This window comes from Podarcis muralis, chromosome 14, assembly GCF_964188315.1.
Source record: "Podarcis muralis chromosome 14, rPodMur119.hap1.1, whole genome shotgun sequence".
NCBI classification, from domain to species: Eukaryota; Metazoa; Chordata; class Lepidosauria; order Squamata; family Lacertidae; genus Podarcis; species Podarcis muralis.
The window spans coordinates 26,736,541-26,761,458 of NC_135668.1; the positions used below are offsets into that span (position 1 = coordinate 26,736,541).

The 24,918-nt window shown below is 47.6% G+C and overlaps 1 protein-coding gene across 2 annotated transcripts; it reads left to right on the forward strand.

The window, feature by feature from the left end:
* Window positions 1–5,897: 5,897 nt before the first annotated feature.
* Window positions 5,898–24,676, forward strand: RASL12 (RAS like family 12). 2 transcript variants are annotated; one of them, XM_028706696.2, is made up of 6 exons: window positions 5,908–6,310; window positions 11,522–11,646; window positions 12,358–12,414; window positions 18,537–18,610; window positions 20,202–20,392; window positions 21,217–24,676. In XM_028706696.2, exons 2-6 carry the CDS (start codon window positions 11,529–11,531, stop codon window positions 21,599–21,601), a joined length of 825 nt encoding a protein of 274 aa, XP_028562529.2. In that variant the 5' UTR covers window positions 5,908–6,310; window positions 11,522–11,528; the 3' UTR covers window positions 21,602–24,676. The 2 variants fall into 2 exon arrangements, with proteins under 2 accessions (XP_077775156.1, XP_028562529.2); XM_077919030.1 differs by lacking the exon at window positions 12,358–12,414 and having other exon boundaries at window positions 5,898–6,310.
* Window positions 24,677–24,918: the final 242 nt, after the last annotated feature.

Sequence of the window (24,918 nt, forward strand, 5' to 3'; positions counted from 1 at the left end):
TTTTAATGTTTGATGTATTATAGTATTTTAATATTCTTTTGGAAGCCGCCCAGAGTGGCTGGGGAGGCCCAGCCAGATGGGCGGGGTATAAAAAATAAATTAAGGTATTATTATTATTATTATTATTATTATTATTATTATTAGCCCAAGGTACCACTGTATTTAAATGTTTTGCATGTAAATAGAACGTGTTTTGTTTATAATTTTGTTTATAATTATACAGAATACAGTTATGGCAACATAATGAAATGTTGTTGAAGCAGGAAAAAAACATAGAATCGTGGAGCAGGAAGGGACCCCAAAGGTCATCTTTCGAGTGCAACCCCCTGCACTGTAGGAAACTCAGCTAAAGCATCCATGGCAGACGTCCATCCAACCTCTGCTTAGAAATCTCCAAGCAAGGAGAGAACCTCCTGAGGGAGATCCATCTTCCATGTATTATGAAAAGTAAACAACACTTATTAGACCGCAGTTATTTGACACAGAGGGGAAAACCGACAGATACAGTCCAAAAGGCCACACAGGGAGTTCTGTATATATGGGAGAATTTTTAAAAAGCAAGTGGTCCTCACTGACCTGGTGCAAAAAGATCTTGTCATCCGGAGGAGCCCTGGCTAAACCACTATAGCCCACCACACCCTTACCTGGGAGTAAGGCCCACTGAAATCAGTGTGGCTTTCTTCTGAGTAGTAGACACTTAGTGATTTACTGCATGCAAGTCAGCAGCACCAAATGACCCTTCTTGGCTAGGCGCTGGGGCAGATTTCACCCCATACCTTGCAGAACCGGGCTGATGCCACCGACAGGCCCTGCACCTCTTGGCAACATCCGAAAGCCCTGATCCTCTAGGCGTTGGGGTGGATTGCACCCTGCACCTTGCAGAGTCAGGCCCAGGCAGCCACCGGGCCCAGAACTGGTGGCAGCAACAGGCAGCTCCGGCTCGCCCAGCCCTACCCATTGCCATCCCACCACCGCACTTTCCTGACCTGGGGGTTCTGGGTCGCGGGCTCTGCTGGTCAAAATGGGAGCCTCAGCGATTGCCCTCTCCCGTTGGAAAGAAACCAGGACAGCTCTAAGAAAACACACATGGCAAAAAGGAGCGCTAGGCCCTGGTGGGTTTTCCCCTTACCCGCTTGTGATTGGCCAAGTGGATAGCCAGCCAATCAAGATTTGAAACAATTATTTTTCTTCACTTCTCACCTTCCTCTGTGGCCCCCTATTCTTGTCCTGTGGCCCCCCGTTTATGCATTTGTGGAATGTTCTCTCCAGGGAGACTCAGCTGGTCCCATCGGTACATATCTTTAGCCACCAAGCAAAAACATTCCTTTTCAACAAGGACTTTGGCTTTTAAAAATTCTACAGCCTTTTAAACTGTGGTGGGCATTGGTATTATTATTATTATTATTATTATTATTATTATTATTATTTTATGCATTTTGTGTTTCTGTGTTGTAAAGTGTGATCTACGGCTGAAGGGTGTTATATAAATTCAGTAAATAGTAATGTTGAAGGTGGGAGGAAGCAATTCTCAGGAAAAACGTCCTTTGAGAAATTTTGGCTCAGCTCTGCTACCGGCCCCTGGGTTTTCTTCTTTCCGCTGCTGCCTTCCCTGAGAGTGAATCTCCCTTCTCCTTGCAGGGAAGCAGATTAAGTGTCCCAGTTTCCTCTTTTTCATTCCAGGAGGTTTTATGGCTGCAATTAGATCGCACACGCACTCAAGTAAATCTTCCAGTGTTTAGCCTGCCGTGTCAGAAGGAGGAGGGTGTCTGCCAGAATTCGTGAGCAGCAAAGTGTGATAGAGCGCCCCTTTCCCTCCTCTCCTCTTCTTTGTCTGATTCCACACTGGTCATTTAGGACATCATTTGCTTGGTCATTCCTTATGGAGAATCCATGTGATGTCACTGCAAAGCACTCCACTCTTATCTGTGTTGCCCTTGTTTGCTGTGTTTCCCCCCATAATTGCATCCTGTCAAAGCACGACTGAGACCTCTGATAGGAGTGCATACCCTACAACATTTCTCTGATGAAAATAGGGGCATCCTATACAACTACTACCACAATACTTTTCTACTACTTTACTAGTACTACTTTAATACCATTTTACTTACTACTCTAATACAACTTTAACTTTACTATAACTTTACTACTGCTTTACTGCTACTATTTTTCCACTGATTTAATACTACTACTTTAGTATTCCTACTACTACTTTATTATTATTATTATTATTATTATTACTATTACTACTACTACTACTACTACTGTTTTACTGCTGCTGCTGCTGCTTCACAACAGCTTTACTGTATATATCCTGCCCATCTGACTGGGTAGCCCCAGCCACCTGGGTCGGCTTTCCAATGTCACTACAACTTTACTATCACTTTACCATAACTTTAGTACTGTACTATAATGTTACTACACCTTTACTACTTTACTACTGCTTTACTACAACTACTATTTTACTACTGTTTTACTATTTATACCCCGCCCATCTGATTGGCGTCTTTGTATCCCTGTATAAATGTTTGGGGAAGTGGGAGGTGCCCCAGTTTCCCTTCTTTGACATCAACCACCATAGCCAGATATTAAAGCCGCCTTCCCCAGCCTGGTGCCCTCCAGCTGCTTTGCACTACAACTCCCATCAGCCCCAACCAGCATGGCCATCTTGGCCGGGGCTGATGGGAGGTGTAATCCAAAACAGCTGGAGGGTACCAGGTTTGGGAAGGCTGTGTTAAAGCTAGGCAATAGAGTGAGGAGATGCTTAGGAGGACTGTAGGATCCTTCCACAATACAAGGACTCAGCCAAGTTGTTGTGACTTCTTGGTTGGTTCCAATGACAATATTATGCTGTTGGAGTCACTGCTCTGCCCCTCGCAAGGACTAATATGCCTACCACAATTTTGAATAGTTGTGTAGAAGGACTGTGGCTCCATGGTAGAAAGTCAGCTTTGCATGCAGAAGGTTCGAAGTGACACCTCCAAGTATGAATGGTGAGCTGCTGCCAGCCAGTGTAGGCAATACTGAGCTAGATTGGCCCTTGGTGGGGCTATTTGGTTGAGGGTGCCTGCTTGGGGGGTTGCCTGCTTCCACTTTATGTTCTGCGTTTTATTTGTTTGGGGGTGTATGCCTGTTTGGAGGAGGGGAGCCTCACCACTTTTCCTTCTGCAAAATGGGCATTTTGTAGTGCCCAAAACATACTGTTAGATTTCCAAATGCATGCAAAAAAGTTGGGGAGCCCTGCTCTAACAGGTGCACGGCCCTAATTAAAGCTCACGTACAAGGCAAGGGCTTTTCCATCTGTGTTGAGCAATCCACTGAGCACGCTCCCTTCGATGTGGTGTTGCTGCACACTGAACAGTTTCCACTTGCAAGCAAGCCTTGACCTCTCCCATGACTTGCAACTGTCCTCAGGGGACACTCTTGTCAGCAGAGCTGCCAGCAAAACAGACCATTAGTCCAGGCATAGCCAGCGTACGCAGCTCCTTCCAAATATTGCTGGAATAGGAAGGATACCTGGGATAGCTCAGTCTGTAGAGCATGAGACTCTTAATCTCAGGGTCATGGGTTTGAGCCCCACGTTGGGCAAAAGATTCCTGCATTGCAGGGGGTTGGACTAGATGACCCTCAGGGTCCCTTCCAACTCAACAGTTCTCTGATTCGGCAATTCCCATCTTCCCTGACTCCTATGCTGGTTGGGGCTGATGGGAGTCCAGCAATGGAAGTTCCCCATCCTCTGTTAGTTCGCCAAGCCTTGAGCTGCTTCTGCCTACGCGGACAAAAAGCATCTCTCTGAAAGACTGAGCTCTCTCCTGACCTGACAAGTTCTGGTCCTTCTAACCGGAGCTCTTGGGGTCTGAACCTGGGACCTTCTGCATGCAAAACACATGCCCCGATCCAAGCCAAGAGGAGCCCTGCTCTGAGTCCAGGAATAGAAAACAAAACAGAGACGCCAACCCAAAGGCGCATGTTGGCATGACGAAAGGGATGGCAGTGCTTTTACCTTCCTAAATATTTATGCTCCGTTGCTTTGCAAAGTCCTCCCCGCCCTGGCGACAGATGCCGTCGGGGTCACTTCCCTGAGCCAAGCCGTCTCTCGACGCTGCTGCCTTACCGTGATTGAGCTGTCCAAATAAAGAGCTGGCAAGTGCTCACTTCAAACTTTGAAAAAATAAGGATGTCAGTAGAGCCTGCTGGATCAGACCAAAGGCCCCACCAGCCCAGCATCCTGGTCTCACAGTGGCCAACCAGAGGTCTGTAGGAAACCCACAAGCAGGACCTCCTGCGATTCACAGCCACTGGCATTCAGAAGCATTCCTGCCTCTGACTATGGAGGCAGAGCACAGCCTTCCTGGCTAGTAGCCATTGATAGACTTCTCCTCCCTGAATTTCACCAGTCCTCCTTTAAAGCCATCCAAGTAGGTGGTCCTCGCTGCCTCCTGTGGGGGTGAGTTCCACAGTTTAACTGTGCAACTGTATGAAGAAGTCCTTTCTTTTCTCTGTCCTGAATCATCCAACTTATAGATGCCCATAAATTCTAGTGTCATAGAAAGAAAGAAAGAAAGAAAGAAAGAAAGAAAGAAAGAAAGAAAGAAAGAAGAAAAAAGAAAGAAAGAAAGAAAGAAAGAAAGAAAGAAAGAAAGAGAAGAAAGAAAGAAAGAAAGAAAGAAAGAAAGAAAGAAAGAAAGAAAGAAAGAAAGAAAGAAAGAAAGAAAACAACAACAACAACAACAACAACAACAACAACAACAACAACCCTTGTCCAGTGGCGGAGGAACCCTCTCCGGCACCCTGGGCGGCACAGTCCCTATGGGCACCCTGGGCACATGCGCAGTCCGTACGCAAGGACTTGCACAGTCCACTGCAAGGACTAATATGCCTACCACAATTTTTAATAGTTGTGTAGAAGGACTGTGGCTCCATGGTAGAAAATCTGCTTTGCATGCAGAAGCTTTGAAGTTCAATCTGTGACACCTCCAAGTGTGAATGGTGAGCTACTGCCAGCCAGTGTAGGCAATACTGAGCTAGATTGGCCCTTGGTGGGGCTATTTGGTTGGAGGTGCCTGCTTCCACTTTATGTTCTGCGTTTTATTTGTTTGGGGGCGTATGCCTGTTTGGAGGAGAGGAGTCTGAGCCTCACCACTTTTCCTTCTGCGAAATGGGCATTTTGTAGTGCCCAAAACATACTGTTAGATATCCAAATGCATCCAAAAATTTGGGGAGCCCTTCTAACAGGTGCATGGCCCTATCTACAGCTCACGTACAAGGCAAGGGTGGCACCCATGCAGACTGCAGGCACCCTCGGCCACTCTATAGCTGGGGGGAGGCAGGGGCCATCTTGTCACCCTCCCAGAGTGGCATCCAGGATGGCCCGCCCCCTCTGCCCCCCTTCCTACTCCACTGCCCTTGTCTCTACCCACTTTCTCCTTGCCATGCATAATGATATAAATGTATTATCATTTCATCTCTTAATTGCCTAAATTAATCAACCTGTATTTGGGTAAGAATTGCATGCAGACGGAGTTGGTGGACAGTTTGAAGGACCCTGTGTGGGGAGATCTCCCAGGATGAGAGGCTGCCAGAAGAAAAAGATGTTCCTAGGTGATAGCTGGTGGGGGGGGGCATATATTTTTCAGAATGGGACAAAGGATGGGATGCACTTGTGAGAGAAAATCTTGTCTGTTTCTATCTTCTTTTTATTATTCTTTGTGTGGGTTGTGGGTGGGTGGGTGCCTTTTATTGCATGGTGAAAATCTCAGGAAAGCTTTATTATCAACCTGCGACACAGGGTAGGCTGAAAAAGATGGCTCTGCTGCGGTGGGGGCATGTAGGTGCTTCTACTTTAAGAATGAAGCCAGAAAGATTCCCTTCCCCCTTTCTGGGCATCTTTTATATGATGTTGATTACTCGCCCAGAAGAAAAGGCCTCCTCCTCTTAAGCCTGCCCTTTGCTGATGGGAAACTCTGTCCATCAGAGGCCAGGAGAGGCAGCAGCTTTCCTTACAAGGAGTTTGGCAAGAGCTCAGCTGGCGAAAGTCTCAGGGAACGGGAGTTCCTCTTCCTCTGCCTCATTCATTCAAGTCAAATCGGAGTGACCTGCAGCTGTGGGGAGCAAGCTGACTCCTCTTTGTTCCCAGCGGTGAGAGAGAAGGGGGGGAGCCCTCCTTGTTGCTCACTCCCTGCTTGCATCTGGGGAGGGAGGCCTTGGAGAGGGACTCTCGGCAGCCCGAAGGTGGAAACAGTTGTGGATGTGTGGCTGTCAAGTGACTGTGTCGTGCCAAGAGGTCCCATGGCGATCCAGCTTTAATCTGAAGGTGAGCTGCTGCTGGTCTGTTTTTGCTACTTCTTGGTAGCTCAGTGGTAGAGCATCTGCCTTGCATGCAGGAGATCCCAGGTTCAATCCCCAACAGCATCTCTCCAGGTAGGTCTGGGAACATCCTCCCTCTGAAATCCTTGAGAGCGGCTGCCAGCCAGAGCAGGCAATGCCGATCTAGATGGACCTGGTGGTCTGACTCAGAATAAGGCAGCTTCCCAAATCCCTATGACCCTGAGGCCAAAAGGAAGGAGGGAATGCATGGCACCTGTGTCATGTGGGGTTGAATGGGGCAGCGGGGAAGAGTCAGCCAATGGATTTAAGACATAGGAATTTGCCTTACACAGAGTTAAACCATTGATCTAGCTCAGTATTGTCTACACTGACTGGCAGCAGCTCTCCAGGATTTCGGGAAGAGGACATTCTGGCCTTACCTGGAGATGCCATTCTGCATGCGGCACAGATGCCCTGATTGAGGCATAGATGTCCTTGCAGGGCTTTTTTGTTGCCCCACTGTCTTCTCTGCTTGAACAGGTTGTCTAGACTTCTACAGCATTCTGCTTGCTCTAGTTACTTTTTAAAATTATCTATCAAAATAAATTAAATCTCCCACTCTTCATCCAAAAAGAAGAAGAAAGTTCTCAGAGCAGCTTACGATTGTCTTTTTCTTTGGGGGGAAAAAAGAAAAAGACAAGGCTTGCAATCTAAAAAGACACAACACTAAAGGAAAACAGATCAGGAGGGAGGAGGAAGAGTAGAGCACAGGAAACAAGGGTGCATATTCTGGGCCTTGTTGCATCTCTCCTATCAGCCTCAATACTCTATGGAAGAAAATATTGCCAGTCACCACCAGACTTTTAGAGAATTATGGGCTGGATGAGGGGATGAATTGTTGGTCTACCTATTTGCAGCTCTCAGACTTTCATATTCAGAGCTAACTCTGGATGTCAGATATTGGAGGCAGACATCTCAGAAGAGCTACATATAGTCTTGGCTTGTGAGCTTTCTAGAGGGATCTGCTTAGAAACAGAATGCTTGACCAGGTCAGTGTCAGTCTCACCCAGGAGTGCTTTGACAGATGTCCCTTACTGTGTTGGTGTGAAACCTGTTTACAGAATGCCAGTCACCCTTTGCTCACCTAGCCTCTACATTTTTCTCCCCTCCCCTCATAACTGTTGCTTGCTGTTTAGATTGTAAGGTCCTTGGGGCAGTGACCTCCTCCCTCCATGAAGCACCATTTAAGTGCATCGCTAATGATTTAAAATCAGGGACCTTGTCAGCTTGAAAGCTGTAAGGCTGCAATCTGGGAGCTGAGATGCAAACAGGAGCTTCACTTCAGCCAGTCATCATCGCCTGGACTTAGCCTTGGAACCTGTTTCCAGATCCAGGGTTCTACGCCAGCTTATGGAAAGGAATGACAAACCAGGCAAGGCCTCTGGGCATGTGCAGAAAGTTCTGCTCCCTGTCCACAAAGCAAGCCCTGAAGAGTTCCCTTCCCACCTAGGAAAGGGTGTGCGACACCCAGTTCAGAGAGGTGATCATGAGAATGGGAAATGTCCAGGTTTGAGAACATTTGCGCTTCTGGCTAACAGTTGTAAGAGCAGGAAAGGCTGTTGGTTTCACGTCTTGCTCAAGTGGTTTCCTGGAGACCATCGTGGGAAGCAGAGATCCCTTAATGATCCCCAGTTTGCCAGGGATGAGTGTAATTTTATGCCAAGGACAGAAAATTAACTCATCTCATGAGAACTGGAGGAAGTCCTTGAATGAGTCAGATGTTCCTTGTTTTTCATGATGACCAGACTTGATCCTCAAAGCCTCTTACTTTGTTAGACAGGAGATAGTCAAGAGTTAAGAGTGGCATGAAGGAGGCATCATTTCCTATGATGAACACACATCTTCATTTTGACTTGCATCCAAAGCTGCGCTAAGCCGCTCGTTCTATTAGTGCAAGGATTTCTGTTTGTGCAACAGAATGTTCTCTACCTCCCTCCATAGAATCACAAATTTGGAAGCAACCCTGAATGTCATCTAGTCCAACCCACTGCAATGCAGGAATCCTGCCCACAGCTGTTCCTGAGTGGGCTTAAACCACCAACCACCAGCCAGATTCATTGCAGTCCCCATGCACCCCCTAAACCTGTTCTGGGGTTTCCCCCCAACTCTTCAGAACAGATATGGGGAGGGTGGATGGCACCTGAGATGAGAGAAGAGGGGAAAGTTTTTTTGCACAAGCCGAAATCCTTTTGCTAATGGAACAAGGGCTTCAAATAATGTTCTTTGTCCCGCCATCGTCATCGTTGGTCATTCTCAAGATCTGTAACACAATGGCAGTGCACATGCTTAGCTTGCAGAAGGTTCAGTCCTCAGCATCTCCAGGTAGGGCAGGGAGACAGCCGTTTTTGAAATCATGGAGAGCCACTGCCAGTCATTGTAGACCACTGACAACTAACATGGTGCCCTTTGAATATTGTTGGACTACAACTCCCATCAGCCTCAGCCAATGTGTCCAACAGGGATGATGGGAGCCCAGTGAAACCTGGAGGGCACCAGGTTCACTTCCCCTGATGCAGACTATCCTGAGCTAGATGGACAAAATGGGGAGTGACCATAACTCAACACTAGAACATTTCTCTGCATGTAGGAGGTCTCCAGTTCAATCCATGACATCTTCAAGTAGGGCTGGGAAGGACTCCTGCCCCAAACCCTGAAGCATAGGCGCCGACTCCATGGGGCTTGAGGGGGCCCGAGCCCCCTCAAAAATTCGTTTGGGGGGGCTCCGCCCCCCCAATAATCTCCGGCGCCCCTCCAGCAGAGCGCCATCGCCGCCCCTCCCCCAGCCCAAAATGCACAGGGAGGGGCGGGCTGCATGCCTCCTGCCCTCCCTCCCGAGCAAAAGCTCCACCCAATTTCCTTTGGAGCTGATTAATAGGCGCAGCACGCTCTCCCCTATTCGCTCACGAGGAGGCGGCGCCACTTTATTTGCATATTCATGAGCTTATTTATTATTCATGAGCTTTCCCGGGCCCCCCCAATATTTTTTATAAGTCCGCGTCCCTGCCCTGAAGCCAATCAGCACTGAGCGAGATGGACCATGGCCTGGTGTGGTAGAAAGCAGTTCCTACGTTTCTAAGCAGGCTTGGAAGTTATCAAGAAACCTATTGTGCCCGCTGAGCAGAAGCACAAATGGGATTTTGTGAACACCCCACAGCAGGGGTAGCCAACATGGTGCTCTCCATATCTTGTTGGACTACAGGTCCCATCAGCCCTGGCCAGCATGGCCAAGGGTACAGGGCTGAAGGGAATTGTAGCTCAACAAGATTTACAGGTTTGCCACGTTGGCTACCCTGACATCACAGACTTTGAAAATGTCATGCCAGCTCTGTGGACAAACTCTAGTCTTCATTGACAGTGCACAGCAGGGCCTGGGGGGGGGGATGTTGTAACAGCTTGGTTTTCACAATTTCAGAAGAAAGAAATTGTCCTAGAAAACAGTAAATCACACCATTTATTTATTTATTTAATTTAAAAATATCACTTAATAAAAATTTTTATCGCCGAGGCAATCAAACAAAACATTGGTATCAATTCGTAGAAAAGTACAAGCTTTCCTAAAAGCTAAGGAAAAACAGACCCGAACTACAAATCACAGATTAAACTGAGCAGCTTACAAAACAGATAATTAAAAAACTAAGAGTCCAAGTCCAGGAAATCTGGAGTAAACAACATACCGGTATAAGTTTTCATGAGGTGTTCAGAGGTCATTACCATATCTGCCTCCTTAATCACCTGAGGGAGCACATTCCAGAGCAGGGGTCTGCAACCTTTAAGACAAAAAGAGCCACTTGGACCCGTTTCCAAAGGAAAAAAACCTGGGAGCCGCAAAACTCGTCATTATAAAAATAACTTTTTTGTCACTTTTTTATTATTTCTTTGTTTGACCCCTCAGAATTACTCCTCCTCATAGAAATAAACGTTAAATTAACAAGTTACCTTTTTGTGTGTGTGTGTGTTCTTCACTCCCCTTCAAAACAGTGAGCAGCGTACATGCCCCCTTTCAATGCAGTGAGCAGCGTACATGCCCCTTACAATGTAGCGGGCGGGCGGGCGGGAAGGTGACGTCGGGACGGTGTGTGACCAACACACGCACTGCTCCCATGCAACGTCACAGCCAGTACAGCGCCCGCCACAGTGGGGAGTGTCGGGGCGCACAATGCGCCTCCTCCCCTCGCTAGTATCCGCCCCGGAGCCGCGGCAAAGGTGTAAAAGAGCCACATGCGGCTCCGGAGCCGTGGGTTGCAGACCCCTGTTCCAGAGGGTGCATGATGTCATCGAGAAGGCCGGCTTCTGTGACCACTGGCTGGTTGTGGAATGATCTGCAGGGACTTTTCAGAATATATTCAAAACCAGCTTGGTATGTACTGGGGGGGGGGGCAGTCCACTAGGTATCCTGCCCCCAGTTTACTTCTACCTTGAACTTTGAACTTCATATCCACCAAGGCATTAGTGAACATGCTTGTGCTTCTGGCAGCGTGCCTGCTTATTGTGCAATTAAGAAAAACCAAATTATTAAAATTATTAGAAGTGTGTCCTAGGGTTGCCATATCCCCCAAAGTGAAAATCTGGTCAAAGTTGTTGGCCTTTATTGGGAACATCTCCCTTTTTAAATCGCTCTACTTGCCCATGGGGTGCTCTGGTCCATGGGGTCACGAAGAGTCGGACATGACTAAACAACTCAACAACAACAACAACAACTCGCCCATATGTCCAGGGTTTCCCAGACATTTTGCAGATTCAGCAAAAATCCACACGGACGCCATTTTTAGAGCCTGATTCCCGGACATATGGCAGCCCTATATCTTGGGAGCTGTAATTTGTTAAGGATGCTGAGAGTTGGAGACCTTAGTCTCCTTATTCCCCTCCCAGAGCTACAACTCCAAGAGTAGTTTAACAATCAATCCCTCTCCCCAGGAAATTCTGGGAATTGAAGCTCAAGCAGGAGACCAGGTGTCTCCTACCAACTCTCAGCACCCTTAACACATGACAGCTCCCAAAATCCTTTGGGGGAAGCCATGACTGTTTAATATGGTATCCTGGTGCTTTAATATGTAGTGTGGCTGTTACTTGAGGCTGTCTCAACGGGACAGGCTGGAAAGAGAAAAAACGAACTGATTACTACCGGAGGATGTCCCCAAATTTGTTTCTGTTCCCACAGCCAGAGGATGTCTTCCATGTTCAGCAAGACTCGGACGGCCCACTGTGCGAATGAGCGCCATCTCCACACCTTTCCCCAGGAATGCAACGTGGCCATATTGGGGTGTCAAGGATCTGGAAAATCAGGTTAGGAGATGTTGGGGGACCTGGGGGTAGGGAGGGGGAAGAAATTGTAATTCAGCTCACTTGTAAAGTTGAACCTGTTTAATTCGCACAGGGAGCAGCACGTTCCCATTTCTCCTCAGGTGGTGAAAAGGGACAAAAACCCCACGCCCCATTATATCACAGCTTTCGTCCATCCTGGAACCCAAAGTGATGTTCATGTGGTTCCCAGGAGCTCACTTAACCAGGCACTGATAAGACTACGATTGTCTAACTTGTGGCCCTCCAGATGTTGTTGGATTCCATCAACTTCCACCAGCCCCAGCCGGTGCACCCAGCTGTCAAGGATGATGGGAATTGTAGTTCAACAACACCTGGAAGGCCACATGCTAGCTACTCCTCAAAAACACCCCAATCTGCTTTAGCTTCAGCAAAGTGATGGTCCCATGAGCTCTCACATCATGCCCTGGGACCATCTGCTGCAGAAGTCCCAGCTGTGGTACTGCCCATGCACCTGCTCAAAAGCGGAACTGCTCTCTCTTCATGTCTACTGCTTGCAGGCTAGAAGGTAGGTCTTCGCAGGATAGGGTCCCAAGCAGAAGGGTCCGTTTCTTGTCTGCAAAACTGAGGTCTTTCTCATCCATTTCAGCAATAAAATAAAATAGTAATCTTGCTCTTCTGGTGAGGACTCACTGCTGGAACTAAGTATCTCTCTTTTTCTCTGGCTTCTTTCAGCGTTGACAGTGAAGTTTCTAACCAAGAGGTTTATAAGCGAATATGATCCTAACCTAGGTAAGAAGACCTTGCTCTGATCTCATGGATTCCCCTTGCACCCCTCCTTCCTCCTCCTCCCCTTCTTCCTATGTTCATTTTTAAATCAGTCCTTTATTCAGAACCATGAGGCCTAGAATCTTGCTTTATCATTAGGGGAAAGATCATAGATGAGTGATATAGTACATGCTTTGCATGCAGAAGGCCTAAGGTTCAATCCCCAGCATCTCTGGGTAGGACTGGGAGAGGTCCCTGGCTGAAACCTTAGGACTCCTAGAAACAATGCCTTATATGGAGTCAGGCATGGGGCTCATCTACCTCCAAATGCTCAAAATCCAAAGATCTGCTTGTGCAAACTTATTTATTTATTGCAATTATATCCCACCTTCTCATCCGAGTTGCTCAAGGTGGTTCTCCCCTTCTTCACCGAATCCCAACAACATCCCTGTGAGGTAGATTAGGCTGAGAGGCAATGACTGGCCCAAGGTCACCCAGTGGTGATTTGAACCCTGTTCTCCCAGATCCTAGGTAAAGGTAAAGGTACCCCTGCCCGTACGGGCCAGTCTTGCCAGACTCTAGGGTTGTGCGCTCATCTCACTCTATAGGCCGGGGGCCAGCGCTGTCCGGAGACACTTCCGGGTCACGTGGCCAGCGTGACATCGCTGCTCTGGCGAGCCAGCGCAGCACACGGAACGCCATTTACCTTCCCGCTGGTAAGCGGTCCCTATTTATCTACTTGCACCCGAAGGTGCTTTCGAACTGCTAGGTTGGCAGGCGCTGGGACCGAGCGACGGGAGCGCACCCCGCCGCGGGGATTCGAACCGCCGACCTTTCAATCGGCAAGTCCTAGGCACTGAGGCTTTTACCCACAGCGCCACCCGCATCCCTCCCAGATCCTAGACTAACACTCTAATCACTACACCACACTGGCTCTCTCTATTCTTTGCAAGAAAAGTTTGCTTTTCAATTGGGTAAAGGAGGCCAGTGGTGGAAGTGCCTCCCTTCCCTCAGAGGAGCTTATCTTCCACCCCACTGTATTTCTAAATGTGCCTCTGAGAATAAGTATTGCTGCATGCCACTCCAGTCTCTGAGCGGTGTGAGATTCCAGGGTTCGTATTTCCTTTTGGAAATGAGGCACAGCGGAGACTATGGTGTCCTTGTGATATATGGTTTAGCTGAGCCTACAACAGAGGGGTTCACAGCATTAACTATTGGATCAACTATTGACTATTGCTCTGCTTCTCGGGCTTTGCAGCTTGCTGCTTTGCTTCTCAGTCACATCACAACAAAACTCAACCCTAAATTCAGGCTTTGTCCCTCTAGGTAAAGGTAAAGGTACCCCTGCCCGTATGGGCCAGTCTTGACAGACTCTAGGGTTGTGCGCTCATCTCACTCTAGAGGCCAGGAGGCAGAGCTGTCCGCAGACACTTCTGGGTCACGTGGCCAGCGTGACAAGGCTGCATCTGGTGAGCCAGAGCCACACACGTAAACGCCGTTTATCTTCCCGCCAGTAAGCGGTCCCTATTTATCTACTTGCACTTAAGGGTGCTTTCGAACTGCTAGGTTGGCAGGCACTGGGACCGAGCAACGTGAGCGCACCCCGCCGTGGTGATTTGAACCGCCAACCTTTCAATTGGCAAGCCCTAGGCACTGAGGCTTTTACCCACAGCGCCACCCGCGTCCCCTAACAATCCCTAAATTGAGGGAGGGGCCCCAGCCTTTTGGCATCTGGCACAGAGTCCCCTTTCCTTTGTTCTCTTAATGGCCCATCTCTCAGGTGATTATCTCATCAGGAAACTGGCCTGACTTCTATTTTAACACTTGCTGGATCCAGGAATTGGAAAGGGTAGGGTACCCTGAACCCGTAACAGTATTTATGCAAAGACAATTTACCTGCCTCCTGGATGAACAGAGCAATAGCACTTTGAGATCACTTGGGTCAAACCTGCAACTCTCACCCACAAGGACTCATCAGAGACACAAAAAAGGGGGTGGGTTGTTTGTCCTAGAAGTGTCCAGTAATAATTAAGCAGAAAAGAGACCCAGTTGTTGGGTCTCTGGGGGACATCAGCCACCGTTCCATCTGCCTTCTCGGAGAAATGGCGAGATGGGGGGGTGGGGAGAGCTTGTCCGGAAATATTCCAAGGTATTTTAAGTTGCGATGTTTTCCCCCGCCATTGTTTCAAAACAAACTGCCAAATTTAGAGCACATACCAAGGGACGAAGCAGAGATGGAAAACACTGATTGTGTAGCAAGCAAAGGCAAGGCAGCCAGGATATAAAACCAAACCCGCTAAATATCTCTGTGTTGCTTTCTTTTACTGTTTGTGAGCTGGGAGGCTTGTGGACATTTCATTGAGGCAGCGATAGTCAGCTTTCCCCAACCTGGTAACCTGAAGAGGTTGTTGGACTACAGTTCCCATTACCACTGACCATCCCTGTCTGGGGATGATGGGAATTGCGGTCCAGCAACATCTGGGAGGCCACATCTCAGTCACTTCTGTGCTACAGGGTTGTCCAGATAGTGGCTACACTGACTGATATGGGCTCTCCGAGGTTTCGATTTCCCAGCAATTTCTGGAAATGGCAGGGAATTGAAATTGCCATCTTCTGCTGCTCTACCACAGACACAGACCCTCTTGTGTTTTGCCAAGAACCAGTAAATCAGGGGTGTACATAGAAGCAGTGGCAGAGCTTCATGCTCCAGTACTGGGGGGCGGGGCGGAGAGCAGGTGGGGGCAGGGCTGGTGTGTGTCCCGGGGGTGGGGCACGCCACCTGCAGGGGCGTGGCGCCCAGCACTCTTCCCGCACTCCTCTTCTTCCGCCAGTGCGTAGAAGACACAGGAAGAAGAAAGGTACCAGAAGATGGGACGCAGGCCATATCTGCACTACACATTTAAAACAGTATCATCCCACTTTAAACAGCCATGTCTTCCCCTAAAGAATCCTGGGAGCCATAGTTCATTAAGTGTGCTGAGAGTTGTTTGGAGACCAACTCTCAATTCCCAAAATGGTTTAACAATCAATTCCCTCTTCCTAGCACCCTTTACAAACCACAGATCCCAGAATTCTTGGGGGTAGGGAAGCCATGACTGCTTAAAGTGGGACGATACTGCTTTAAATCTATAGTCCAGATGGGGTCTCAGATCGAATGTCCAATCTGTGGTTTGCTTGCTACTTCCAAGCCATTGCATTGAAAATGTGTTTTTAAGGGTTGAGGGTACAGCATTTCTGACATTCTGCAGTGTGATAAGCTACGGTATACGGAGTCCCTTTTCTATGCAACTTTTAAGGATGCGATTGCCATGCATTTCCATGGGTTTGTTTCTGAAAGCAGCCTAAACCCTAATATAGATACCTGATTCCCTCTCTTCCTTTTTTATTTTTAAACATAGTCTAAATGGTGCAGAAACAGCTCTAACTGAATGCACAAACCTGCAATGTGTTAACTTTGGCAGGGGTCTTCTTTCTAAAAACAAATGGGTCTGGCTGGGCCAGAATTCAGTGCTCACAATTACCTTGTGCTGCCAATGTTAAACATTTCCAGCATACTTTCCCACTGATTGCATTCAAGCAAACAGGGCTGCTTTTTTTAATAGGCCAACCTCAAAGGGGACGGCAACGAGCCGCAAATGATTTATGGCGAGTTATGCATGCAGGCAAAACCCAGGAACTCATCTGAAGGCCTCCTCACTTTAATGGGTTCTGTGTTCCCAAATATTCATTCTTCAAATGTCGGCGATTATAACCTTGTTTTCAACAAAAGGAAAAGGAGTGGAGGATGCCGCTGCACCAGTTTTGAAGTCTCTGTGAAAATATTACTCTGCGGAAATATCTTGCTAGATGAATCACTGGGCATTCATTTAGCAGAGCAATGAAAAGGGCATGGAAATGTTTTTTAATTGGACCGAGAGAGTTTTCCCTTTGCTTTGAAGGTCATTATTGTCCAGCTTCTGGGGCAATCCAGAAAAGAGGTGGGGTGGAATTTCCAGTGTGGAGTTTCTTGTCCTCTGGGATGCCCATCCTCTGAGATGAAAATGGTCCCTGGTGACTGCGGGGGGAAACCCTTCAAAAGATGGAGCAAGGGGCTCTTTTGTCCTTGCAGAATAAGCTTTGCAACCCCATGCACTGCCTAGTTAACCAGGGAAACTGTAGAGGGGCAAAGGATAGCCCTTAGCTTGGTCATGGGGCATCTGCTTTGCATGAAGAAGGTCCAGCGGTTGGGAAGGACTCTGAGCTGTAACTTAGGAGAGCTGCTGCTGGTCAGTGTGAACAATACTGAGCTAGATAGACCAAGGTTCTGGCTGTATGTATGTATGTATACAAGCAGGGAGATCTCGCTTGATTCTGGAGGGAAGGCTTAGTGGAAGAGCACACACTTTGCATGCAGAAGCTTCCAGATTCATTCCCTGACGTCTCCAGGTAGGGCAGGGAAAGACTCTCTGTCTGAAACCCTGCTGCCAGTCAGAGCAGACAATACTGAACAAGATGGACCAAGAATCAGACCTGGGATTTTTCCCCCTGCTAATTGATGCATCTGCAGAGAACAAGAGCTCAGGCTGCCAACAGCTTCATCTGTGTGTCAGTGACAAGACAGTTGAGATGTAATCTTGCAGAAATTCTTGGCAGGTGACTATTCTGAGTCAAGCCCAGAGGCCTGGGATGGGGAGAGGAAAATTTAGGAGAAAGCCAGAGAGCCGGGTGTGTGTGAGAGAGAGGTGGCAAAGGTCTGGACCTATCAAATCTCTTTCCTGAATGTAGAGATTCCAGGAAAGGGGGCTAGAGATTATGTTTGCCAGTTTGCCTGCCTGCCTGCCTGCCCATCCATCCATCCATCCATCCATCCATCCATCCATCCGTCCATCCATCATCTATCTATCTAACTATAACTGTCTGTCTATCCCCTCATCTCTTTTCTTGATTCAAGAGGAAACATTCAGGCAATATTTCTACCTGCTTTCTCAGCAAGAAGCAGATTCCAGATGCCAGTGTTTTGGCCAATCGGTCCAAAGGGGACCGAGATGACTGTCAAGCACTTGACACTTTCTACTTTTGCATTTTAAACGTGACGGAGCCAGTTTAGGTTTGCAGCACAGAAGACACAGCAGAAGGCAGCCACTCCAGCCTGTAAGCCCAGGACACATCACTGGTGCCTTCCAGGTGGCAGGAGACAAAAGACATATTGAGGGCTTCTCCTTGCAGCCAATTGCTCATCTAGCTTTGATTATGGTGGGATGGAAGCAGGGCTAGCCCTACCGTGAGAAGCAGAAGGAGGGGTCCACTCAGGAGGTAGAGGCTGGGGGAAGCAGGCAGTAGCAACATTTTGGAAAACAGAGCTGTGTGGAACCCACAGTTCTGTCCCATCACCAGTGTTGACATAAGATCAACTGCTTGCCTAATTGGCTTCTGCCCATGGAATGGGATGGAATCTCACTTAGCCTCAAGCAGAAAAAGGTATTGGATGAATCCTGGACAGAAAGGCTCCATTCTGACATAGGCTGTTGCTTGAGGGTAGCCGGGTGGAAAAGTGGATGGGACTCCTGAACCTTTAATAGTGTGTAGAAGAGAAGATTTCAGCTGGTCATGCAACTATCAAAGGTGCAGGAGCCCAGTCCTCCTCCTCCTTACTACTACTACTACTACTACTACTACTACTACTACTGCATTTATATACTGCCCTATATACTCACAGGTCTTAGGGTGGTTCACAAGATAAAATTATAAGATAAAAACACAAAATGCATAATAAGAACAAGAACAACCTAATAATCTCCCCAACACACTTTTAAAGGGCATTGGATGTCAATCAGCCAAAGGCCTGGTTAAAGAGGAATGTTCTGCCTTGCGCCTCAAGGTGTATAATGAAGGCACCAGGCGAACCTCCCTAGGGAGAGCATTCCACAAATGGGGGACCACTGCAGAAAAGGCCCATTGTTGCGATGTCACCCTCTGGACCTCTAATAGAGGAGGCACATGAAGAAAGGCCTCAGATGATGATCTCAGAGTCTGGGTAGGTTTATATGGAGAGAGGAAGTCATTGAGGTATTGCAGTCCTGTTGACCACCCTAGTAATGGCTTGGGTTTGGGTTTAGAAGCTGGTCTGCTTCTAGATTAATGCCATTTTAAAAAACATTGTCTTGCAGAGGACACCTATGCTTCAGAAGAGGTGGTGGACCAACAACCAGTTCTACTGAAGGTCATGGATACAGCCGACCAGGTAATGGAGAACTGAGTCCTGGCACAAAGGCTCCTTTGCAACTGCACCATTCATGCACTATCTTACTGTGAACTTGAGCATTTCTGTTCACCAGAGGCACACTCTGCTTTGGACACTGGAGTCAAGTTGCCTCTTTCTCCTCTTCATTGCCCTGGAATATTTTTAAAGTTTATTAGGGACAGTGTCAGGTAAATAGAATAGGGTTTATTTTAAAACCAAGCTTCTTTTAGTTGCCTTCTTTTGAAAGGCAGAATGACAGATTAAATGGATGAATGCCAAAGCCAGCCTGCAAGCCTATCTTAGCACAGGAACAAAATGCCCCATTCTTATAAGGCTCTGAGGATTAGTTGGCCCCAGGCACATCAGGAGTCAAATTGCATAATGGCTCTTGTTTCTAATGCTGCAAACAATGGACAAAAGCGGGAGGAAGAGGAGGGGAGCTGCTAGCAGCTGGCCTGCAGCACCTTTCTTGTGAGTAACAGCCAAAGCATTTTGAAAGTTTTTCAGTTTAGAAATAATAAGGCACGATGCAGATTTTTGACATTATACATGGTGTCTGGGGATGGAGAGAATTCTTTCTCCCTCGTAGCACTAGAATGCAGGGTCACGCAGTGGCATTCATTGGTTGGCTGTAGAGGCGGAACAGAGAAAAGGAAGCCCTTCTAACAACTCCTGTGACCAACTTGCAGAACTTACTGCTGTTATAAGTTGTGCTTAGTTGCTTTTAAAGGGGCGGGGGGGGCAGGGATAAACAAATTCCTGGAGGAAACAGCTATGAAGTTTAATTTATTTATTTATTCTGTGCATTTATACCCCCCACCTTCTTCTGCAAAGAGCCAAAAGTGGCCTACATGGATTCCTCTCCTTCTTGAATCCCAACAAAAACCTTGTCAGGTTGGTTGGGCTAAGAGGCAGTGAAATTCTTATGGGTACCGTGCAAGTTGCTTCACAGCCAAGTGGGGATTTGAACCCTGGTCGCTCAGGCCCTAGCCTAACACTCTAACCACTACACCAAGAGCCATTCAGCGTCCTTGGTGCAGTATGGGACTAGGTTTGGGGAGACCTGGGTTCAAATCTCACACAGCAGTTAAGTTCACAGGATGACCTTGGACCAGTCACCATTTTCCAGCCTACCCAACCTTGCAGGTTTGTTGTGAGGTTAAAATGAAGGTGGGAGTTACCAGGTCATTAAAAGCATCCTTTTTATTGTACTGAGGAGTTATACCACAGCCTTCCCAGGTGCCTGCATTTCCTGTTCTGAAACAGCCCGATGAAAGGAGTTGCCTCATGTTGCCTTCTCATCATGGATACCCAGGAAGGCTGCAGAGTGTGGACCACTGGAAAGATGATTTGCAGAATGAAATCACAAACAACCTTCAGCCACCCATGAGAATGTCATTTAAATTTTGTCTCCTTTTTGAGAAGGAAGAGCAGGATATGCATGGGATTGGTAAATAAATTTTCAAATGCAATTTAAGAACATAAGACGAGCCTCCTAGATCATGCCAATGGCCCATCTAGTCCAACATGCTGTCCTCAGTGACTACCCAGATAGTCACTAATAATCCCCATGTGGTTGGTTCCCTGCTAGGATGTGCCAGTGAGCTGCGAGCGATACTTGAATTGGGCCAGCGCATTCATGGTGGTCTACAGCATTGACAACCGGAAGAGCTTTGAGGGAAGCCAGCAATACTTGGACATCATAGCACTGCACTTGAAAAATGCCCAGCATGAATCTCCGGTTTTCCTGGTGGGGAACAAGCTGGATATGGAACAATACAGGTAATGCTTGAAGCAGGCAGCTACTGAGATCATTAATGTTTACACTGACTGGCAGCTGCTCTCCAGGTTTTCAGGCAGTAGTCACTCCCAGCCCTACCTGGAGATGCCAGGGATTGAACTTAGGACCTTCTGCATACAAGGCAAGACACTGTACCAATGACTTATGGCCCTTCCCCATAAATGAGAATGATGAAGAAGCCTGACGCTCCCCAAACAGGCTGCTTAGTTCAAATGATGATGTAAAATTGAGCACCCTATATCAGGGCTGGGGGACTTCAGGTTTTCTGAATCTAGTTTAAGAAAACCAGAACCCCATGATCTATCAGCCAGACCTATGCAGTGGCATACTTAATTTGCATTTTCTGAAATATGCAAACTGAAACTCTGACATCTTTCAAAATTCTCACTTCTCTGAATTTTGCCATGCAGTTCCCCAGCCAAGAAAAGTGTGCAAAATTCCATACGCTAGCATGAAGTGTGCATAAAAATGCATGCGAAATAACATACAAAAATTCATTAAAGAAGGGAATATATTAGCGAAAGCATGCTTTGCAAAAATGTTGTTATTAGGAGCAGTTCACACAAAATCTTATGAATTGTCTTGAGGACTTTAAAACAAAAACAAACTCAGAAATTGAAATGTGGAGAACTGAACTTAATGAGAAATGAGAAACAGAAAAACAAAAATGGCCAGATTCACCCACCATCAGAGTCCCTAGCCCAGGCCTTGCAATGCCTAGACCACCAGAGCACCATTTGAGCAGGGGTTATTTGTAGGTCAAATGGTCTGTTGGAGAGTGACCATTTCTGATTTCTTTTCTCAGGCAGGTGACCAAAGCTGAGGGGATTTCTCTGGCCTCCAAGTACGGCTCCTCCTTCTACGAAGTCTCGGCCTGCCTGGATTTTGAATCCGTGCAGCACATGTTCCACGAGGCAGTGCGAGAGGTGAGGAGGGAGATGGAGAGGCACATGGCGGTCCGCCCCTTGTTCATCATCGAGGAGAAGCCGTCCCTTCACCTCGTCCCTCCAGCCGCCATGGCCTCCAAGCACAGCCTGGCCAGCTGCACCTACAACACTCTCTCCACCGTGAACTTCAAGGAAATCCCTTCGGTGGCCCAGGCCAAGCTGGTCACGGTGAAATCCTCCAGGGCCCAGAGCAAGAGGAAGGCTCCAACGTTGACATTACTGAAGGGATTTAAGATCTTTTGAGGGGAGCCTGCAAAGGGCTGCTCCAAGATAGGAGAGCAAGTCGGGGCCCTTTGCCTGACTGCATTAACCCTCAGCAGCCATCTTAAATGCTGGTGTACTGGCCTTCCTTGCTTCCCGCCTGGCCTCTCGTACTAGAGCAAAGCATGCTGGGAACATAAGAAGAGCCTTGCCAAAGATTCATCTAGTCCAGTGACCAGTTCTCACAGTGACCAACAGATGCTTATGGGGAAAACACAAGTAGCACATGAGCGGAACAGCAACTCTACCTATTTGTGATTCCCAGCAGCTGCTGTTTTGGGACCTAACACCTCCAACAATAGTGGTTTTCAGTGACAAGGCTGCACCCTCCTGTTCAGGCTCCAGTTCAGTCACTGCTGCGCTGCTTTTTGCTCTCCCTCAGCCCAGCTGATCAAAACCCTCCCCAGCTTCCACTGAGGCTCTCTACTCCTCGGGAAGATCAAAGGGGAAGAGCTGGCATCCTTGCTCCCCCTTCCAAAGTGACTGAAGTCCAACCTGGGTCAGCACCCCATTTCTCCCTCCTCCATCAAAGCCTGCTATGCTGATGCCAAAACTGCAGGGCTAACGGCATTAAGCGACTGTGCCGCATGCAGTTTGACCAGGTTTGGTATCGACGCTGCTCCAAGACCTTTTTCAAATTCTGCACCCAACGCATGGATACCTTACAACCGGCAGAAATTGCATCGCATAGTTGCATACTTTGGTTGCTCTTGCAAAGTTTGTCTGCGTTATGAATGGCATTTTGTAACTGCCAATCTGTGTGTGTGTGTGATAGGCTAGGAAATGGAGATAGCAGATGGAGATAGCAGGAGGACAGGCACAAACGCACTGGGGTGTGTGGGCAGGAGCACATGACACGTGTGCCGTTGAAACAAAAAGTGCCTGTTGTTTGGGTATTGAGGATGCCTCCACGTCCAGCTTTCCAGCACACTGCCAAAGAACAAGCTAAAGGGACACAGAGCCCCCTGGTGAAAGAATGGCATATCGTTCCTTGCGTACATTTTCCATCAGCGCTCCTGGAGCAGGGGTCACCAGCTTTTTTGGGCCTGTGGGCACATTTGCAAACTGGAGAATCTGTCCTGGGCACCACGCACACACAGCACATTCAAGTACGCACTGCAAACCTAGGGTGCATTCAGAAGCGGAGAGTATTGTGTTCGTTTTCCTGCTAGCACTTCTGAACTGATTTCTAATGTTCCTTTCACACTGCAGTGTCACAGAACTCTGGCTTTATGGCTAAGATACAGGCCTGCCACCATAGGGGCCAACTCCCCAATAAAATATTTGAGGGGCCAAGTTAATGGGCACTGGCATTCAAATGGTGTTTGTGTGTGCCACATCTTGTGATTGATTATGCAGGGCAGGGCTTACCTGGGCCCCATTGAAATATTTTATTCAAGTTGGCACCCCTGCATGCCGCTCTAAATTTCACTCACAACAGTGGGTGAGGTGTGACATGACAACAAGCATCATTGGACCACATTGCTACTCCCCACCCCCCCCCCAATTTTTTTTTTTTTGTCATGTAAACAAAACAGCCCCAGAGACACTTGAATAGCCTCAAAACTACAATGGTGGGGCAGGCAAGTTCCGCTCTTTTCCTACTGAGAAAGAGAGCTTCCCTTGAAATGTAAATAGCAGCTTCTAAGGGGCAGTTGTCGTGGTTGTGGACTGTGGAAGGGAGAGAGAGAACCAATCTTCGCAAACTTCGCATGCCCCCAGCCCACCCTGGTCAGGCTCCGCTGCGGCTGCTGTTTACACCTCACAAGAACAAAGATGCCAACTGCATCCGTGCCATTGAGGTCCCATCTATTTCTGTCCTTAAACTAGTTTCAGGGCCCAGAGAAGCACCTGTGAGTGAGGCTGGGAGGTTTCTAATAGGGGAATATAAGGTAAAAGCCCATCTGGGGCATCATCTGGTTCTCACACTGGCTAACCAGCTGCCCCAAAGCAGGACCTGAGTGCAATAGCACTCTCAAAATAAGGACGTAAGAATTTCCCTACTGGATCTGACCAAAGCCCCTCTAGTCCAACACCCTGTTCTCACAGTGGCCAACCTAGAGGATATCCACAAGTAAGACCTTAGGGCAGCCTTTCTCAACTTGTGGGTCCCCAGATGTTGTTGAACTACAACTCCCATCACTCCTAGCTAGCAAAGCCAGAGCTCAGGGATGATGGGAGTTGTAGTCCAAGAACATCTGGGGACCCACAGGTTGAGAACCGCTGCCTTAGAGGAACAGCAGCACTCTTCACGCCTATGATTCCAAGCCACTGGCTCTGACTTGAAGGAACAGCACAGCCATTGATAGTCCTATCCTCCATTATAGCCTTATGTACAGAAGTCTGGTGGAGGCACTGAAACTACAGTTCTCAGTATCAGGCAGTGGAAGGGTGTGTGGAGAAAGAGGTGGCAATTAAACTAGTACAAAACCAGCATCAGTTAGATCTGACCTCGGTAAACACCCAGTATAATTTTGCCTGTTCAACTGAAGTAATGAGTTAAATGGTGCCTTAGCTTAGAATGCCTTCCTTTTCTTCTTTTTCCCTTCTAAGTCTTATCTGTTTCTCACTTGCCCCAAATTATTTTGCAATCGAATGACAACATGCAGCAATGCTGCTCTAAAGGTAACCAAGAAACTAAGAGTGAAGAAAACCAGCGCGGCACTTTCATAATAAAGACCAATGATTTATTTCCCCATCTGTTCTTTTTTTCCACAAGGGGAGTAGGAAGGAAGTGGGCTGTGTGTGCAGAACCAACTTTAACTTCTATCTTGATGCTTCTTGGGGAGCGGTGACCTTTAAATTCAGCATTGCTATTTCACCCAACTGGTGCGGAAAATATTTTATGAAGGAAACTTTGGGAAAGCCAAGTGTGGAATCTTTTGTTTCATTCTGCTTGTTGGCACAATTGCAATTTCCCCTCCCCCTCCCCTTCTCTGTTTAGGGTTTGATTTATTCATCCCTACGATCCTGTAATACCACAGCCTTGTGCATTCATTCATGGGGATTAATTACCACTCCTGGTTCCATTTGTGTATATAAAAGCTATATATGTAACTTTGTAATGTAAATGTGTTCGTTTATTCATTCATTCCATGTTCTTGGACATTCTGGTCACTCTCTCCAGTTCAGTTTCACAATTCACCGTTTTAAACTGCACTTTTAAATTGTTATTTCTCCCCCTTTCTCCCCTTTACTGAGCTTTTTCGAAAATGCAAATTAAAGATAAAGAAAAACAAAACAGATGCGAGGGGTACTGACATAACGGGCTTAAGATAGCTCAGTCATTATACATGCTG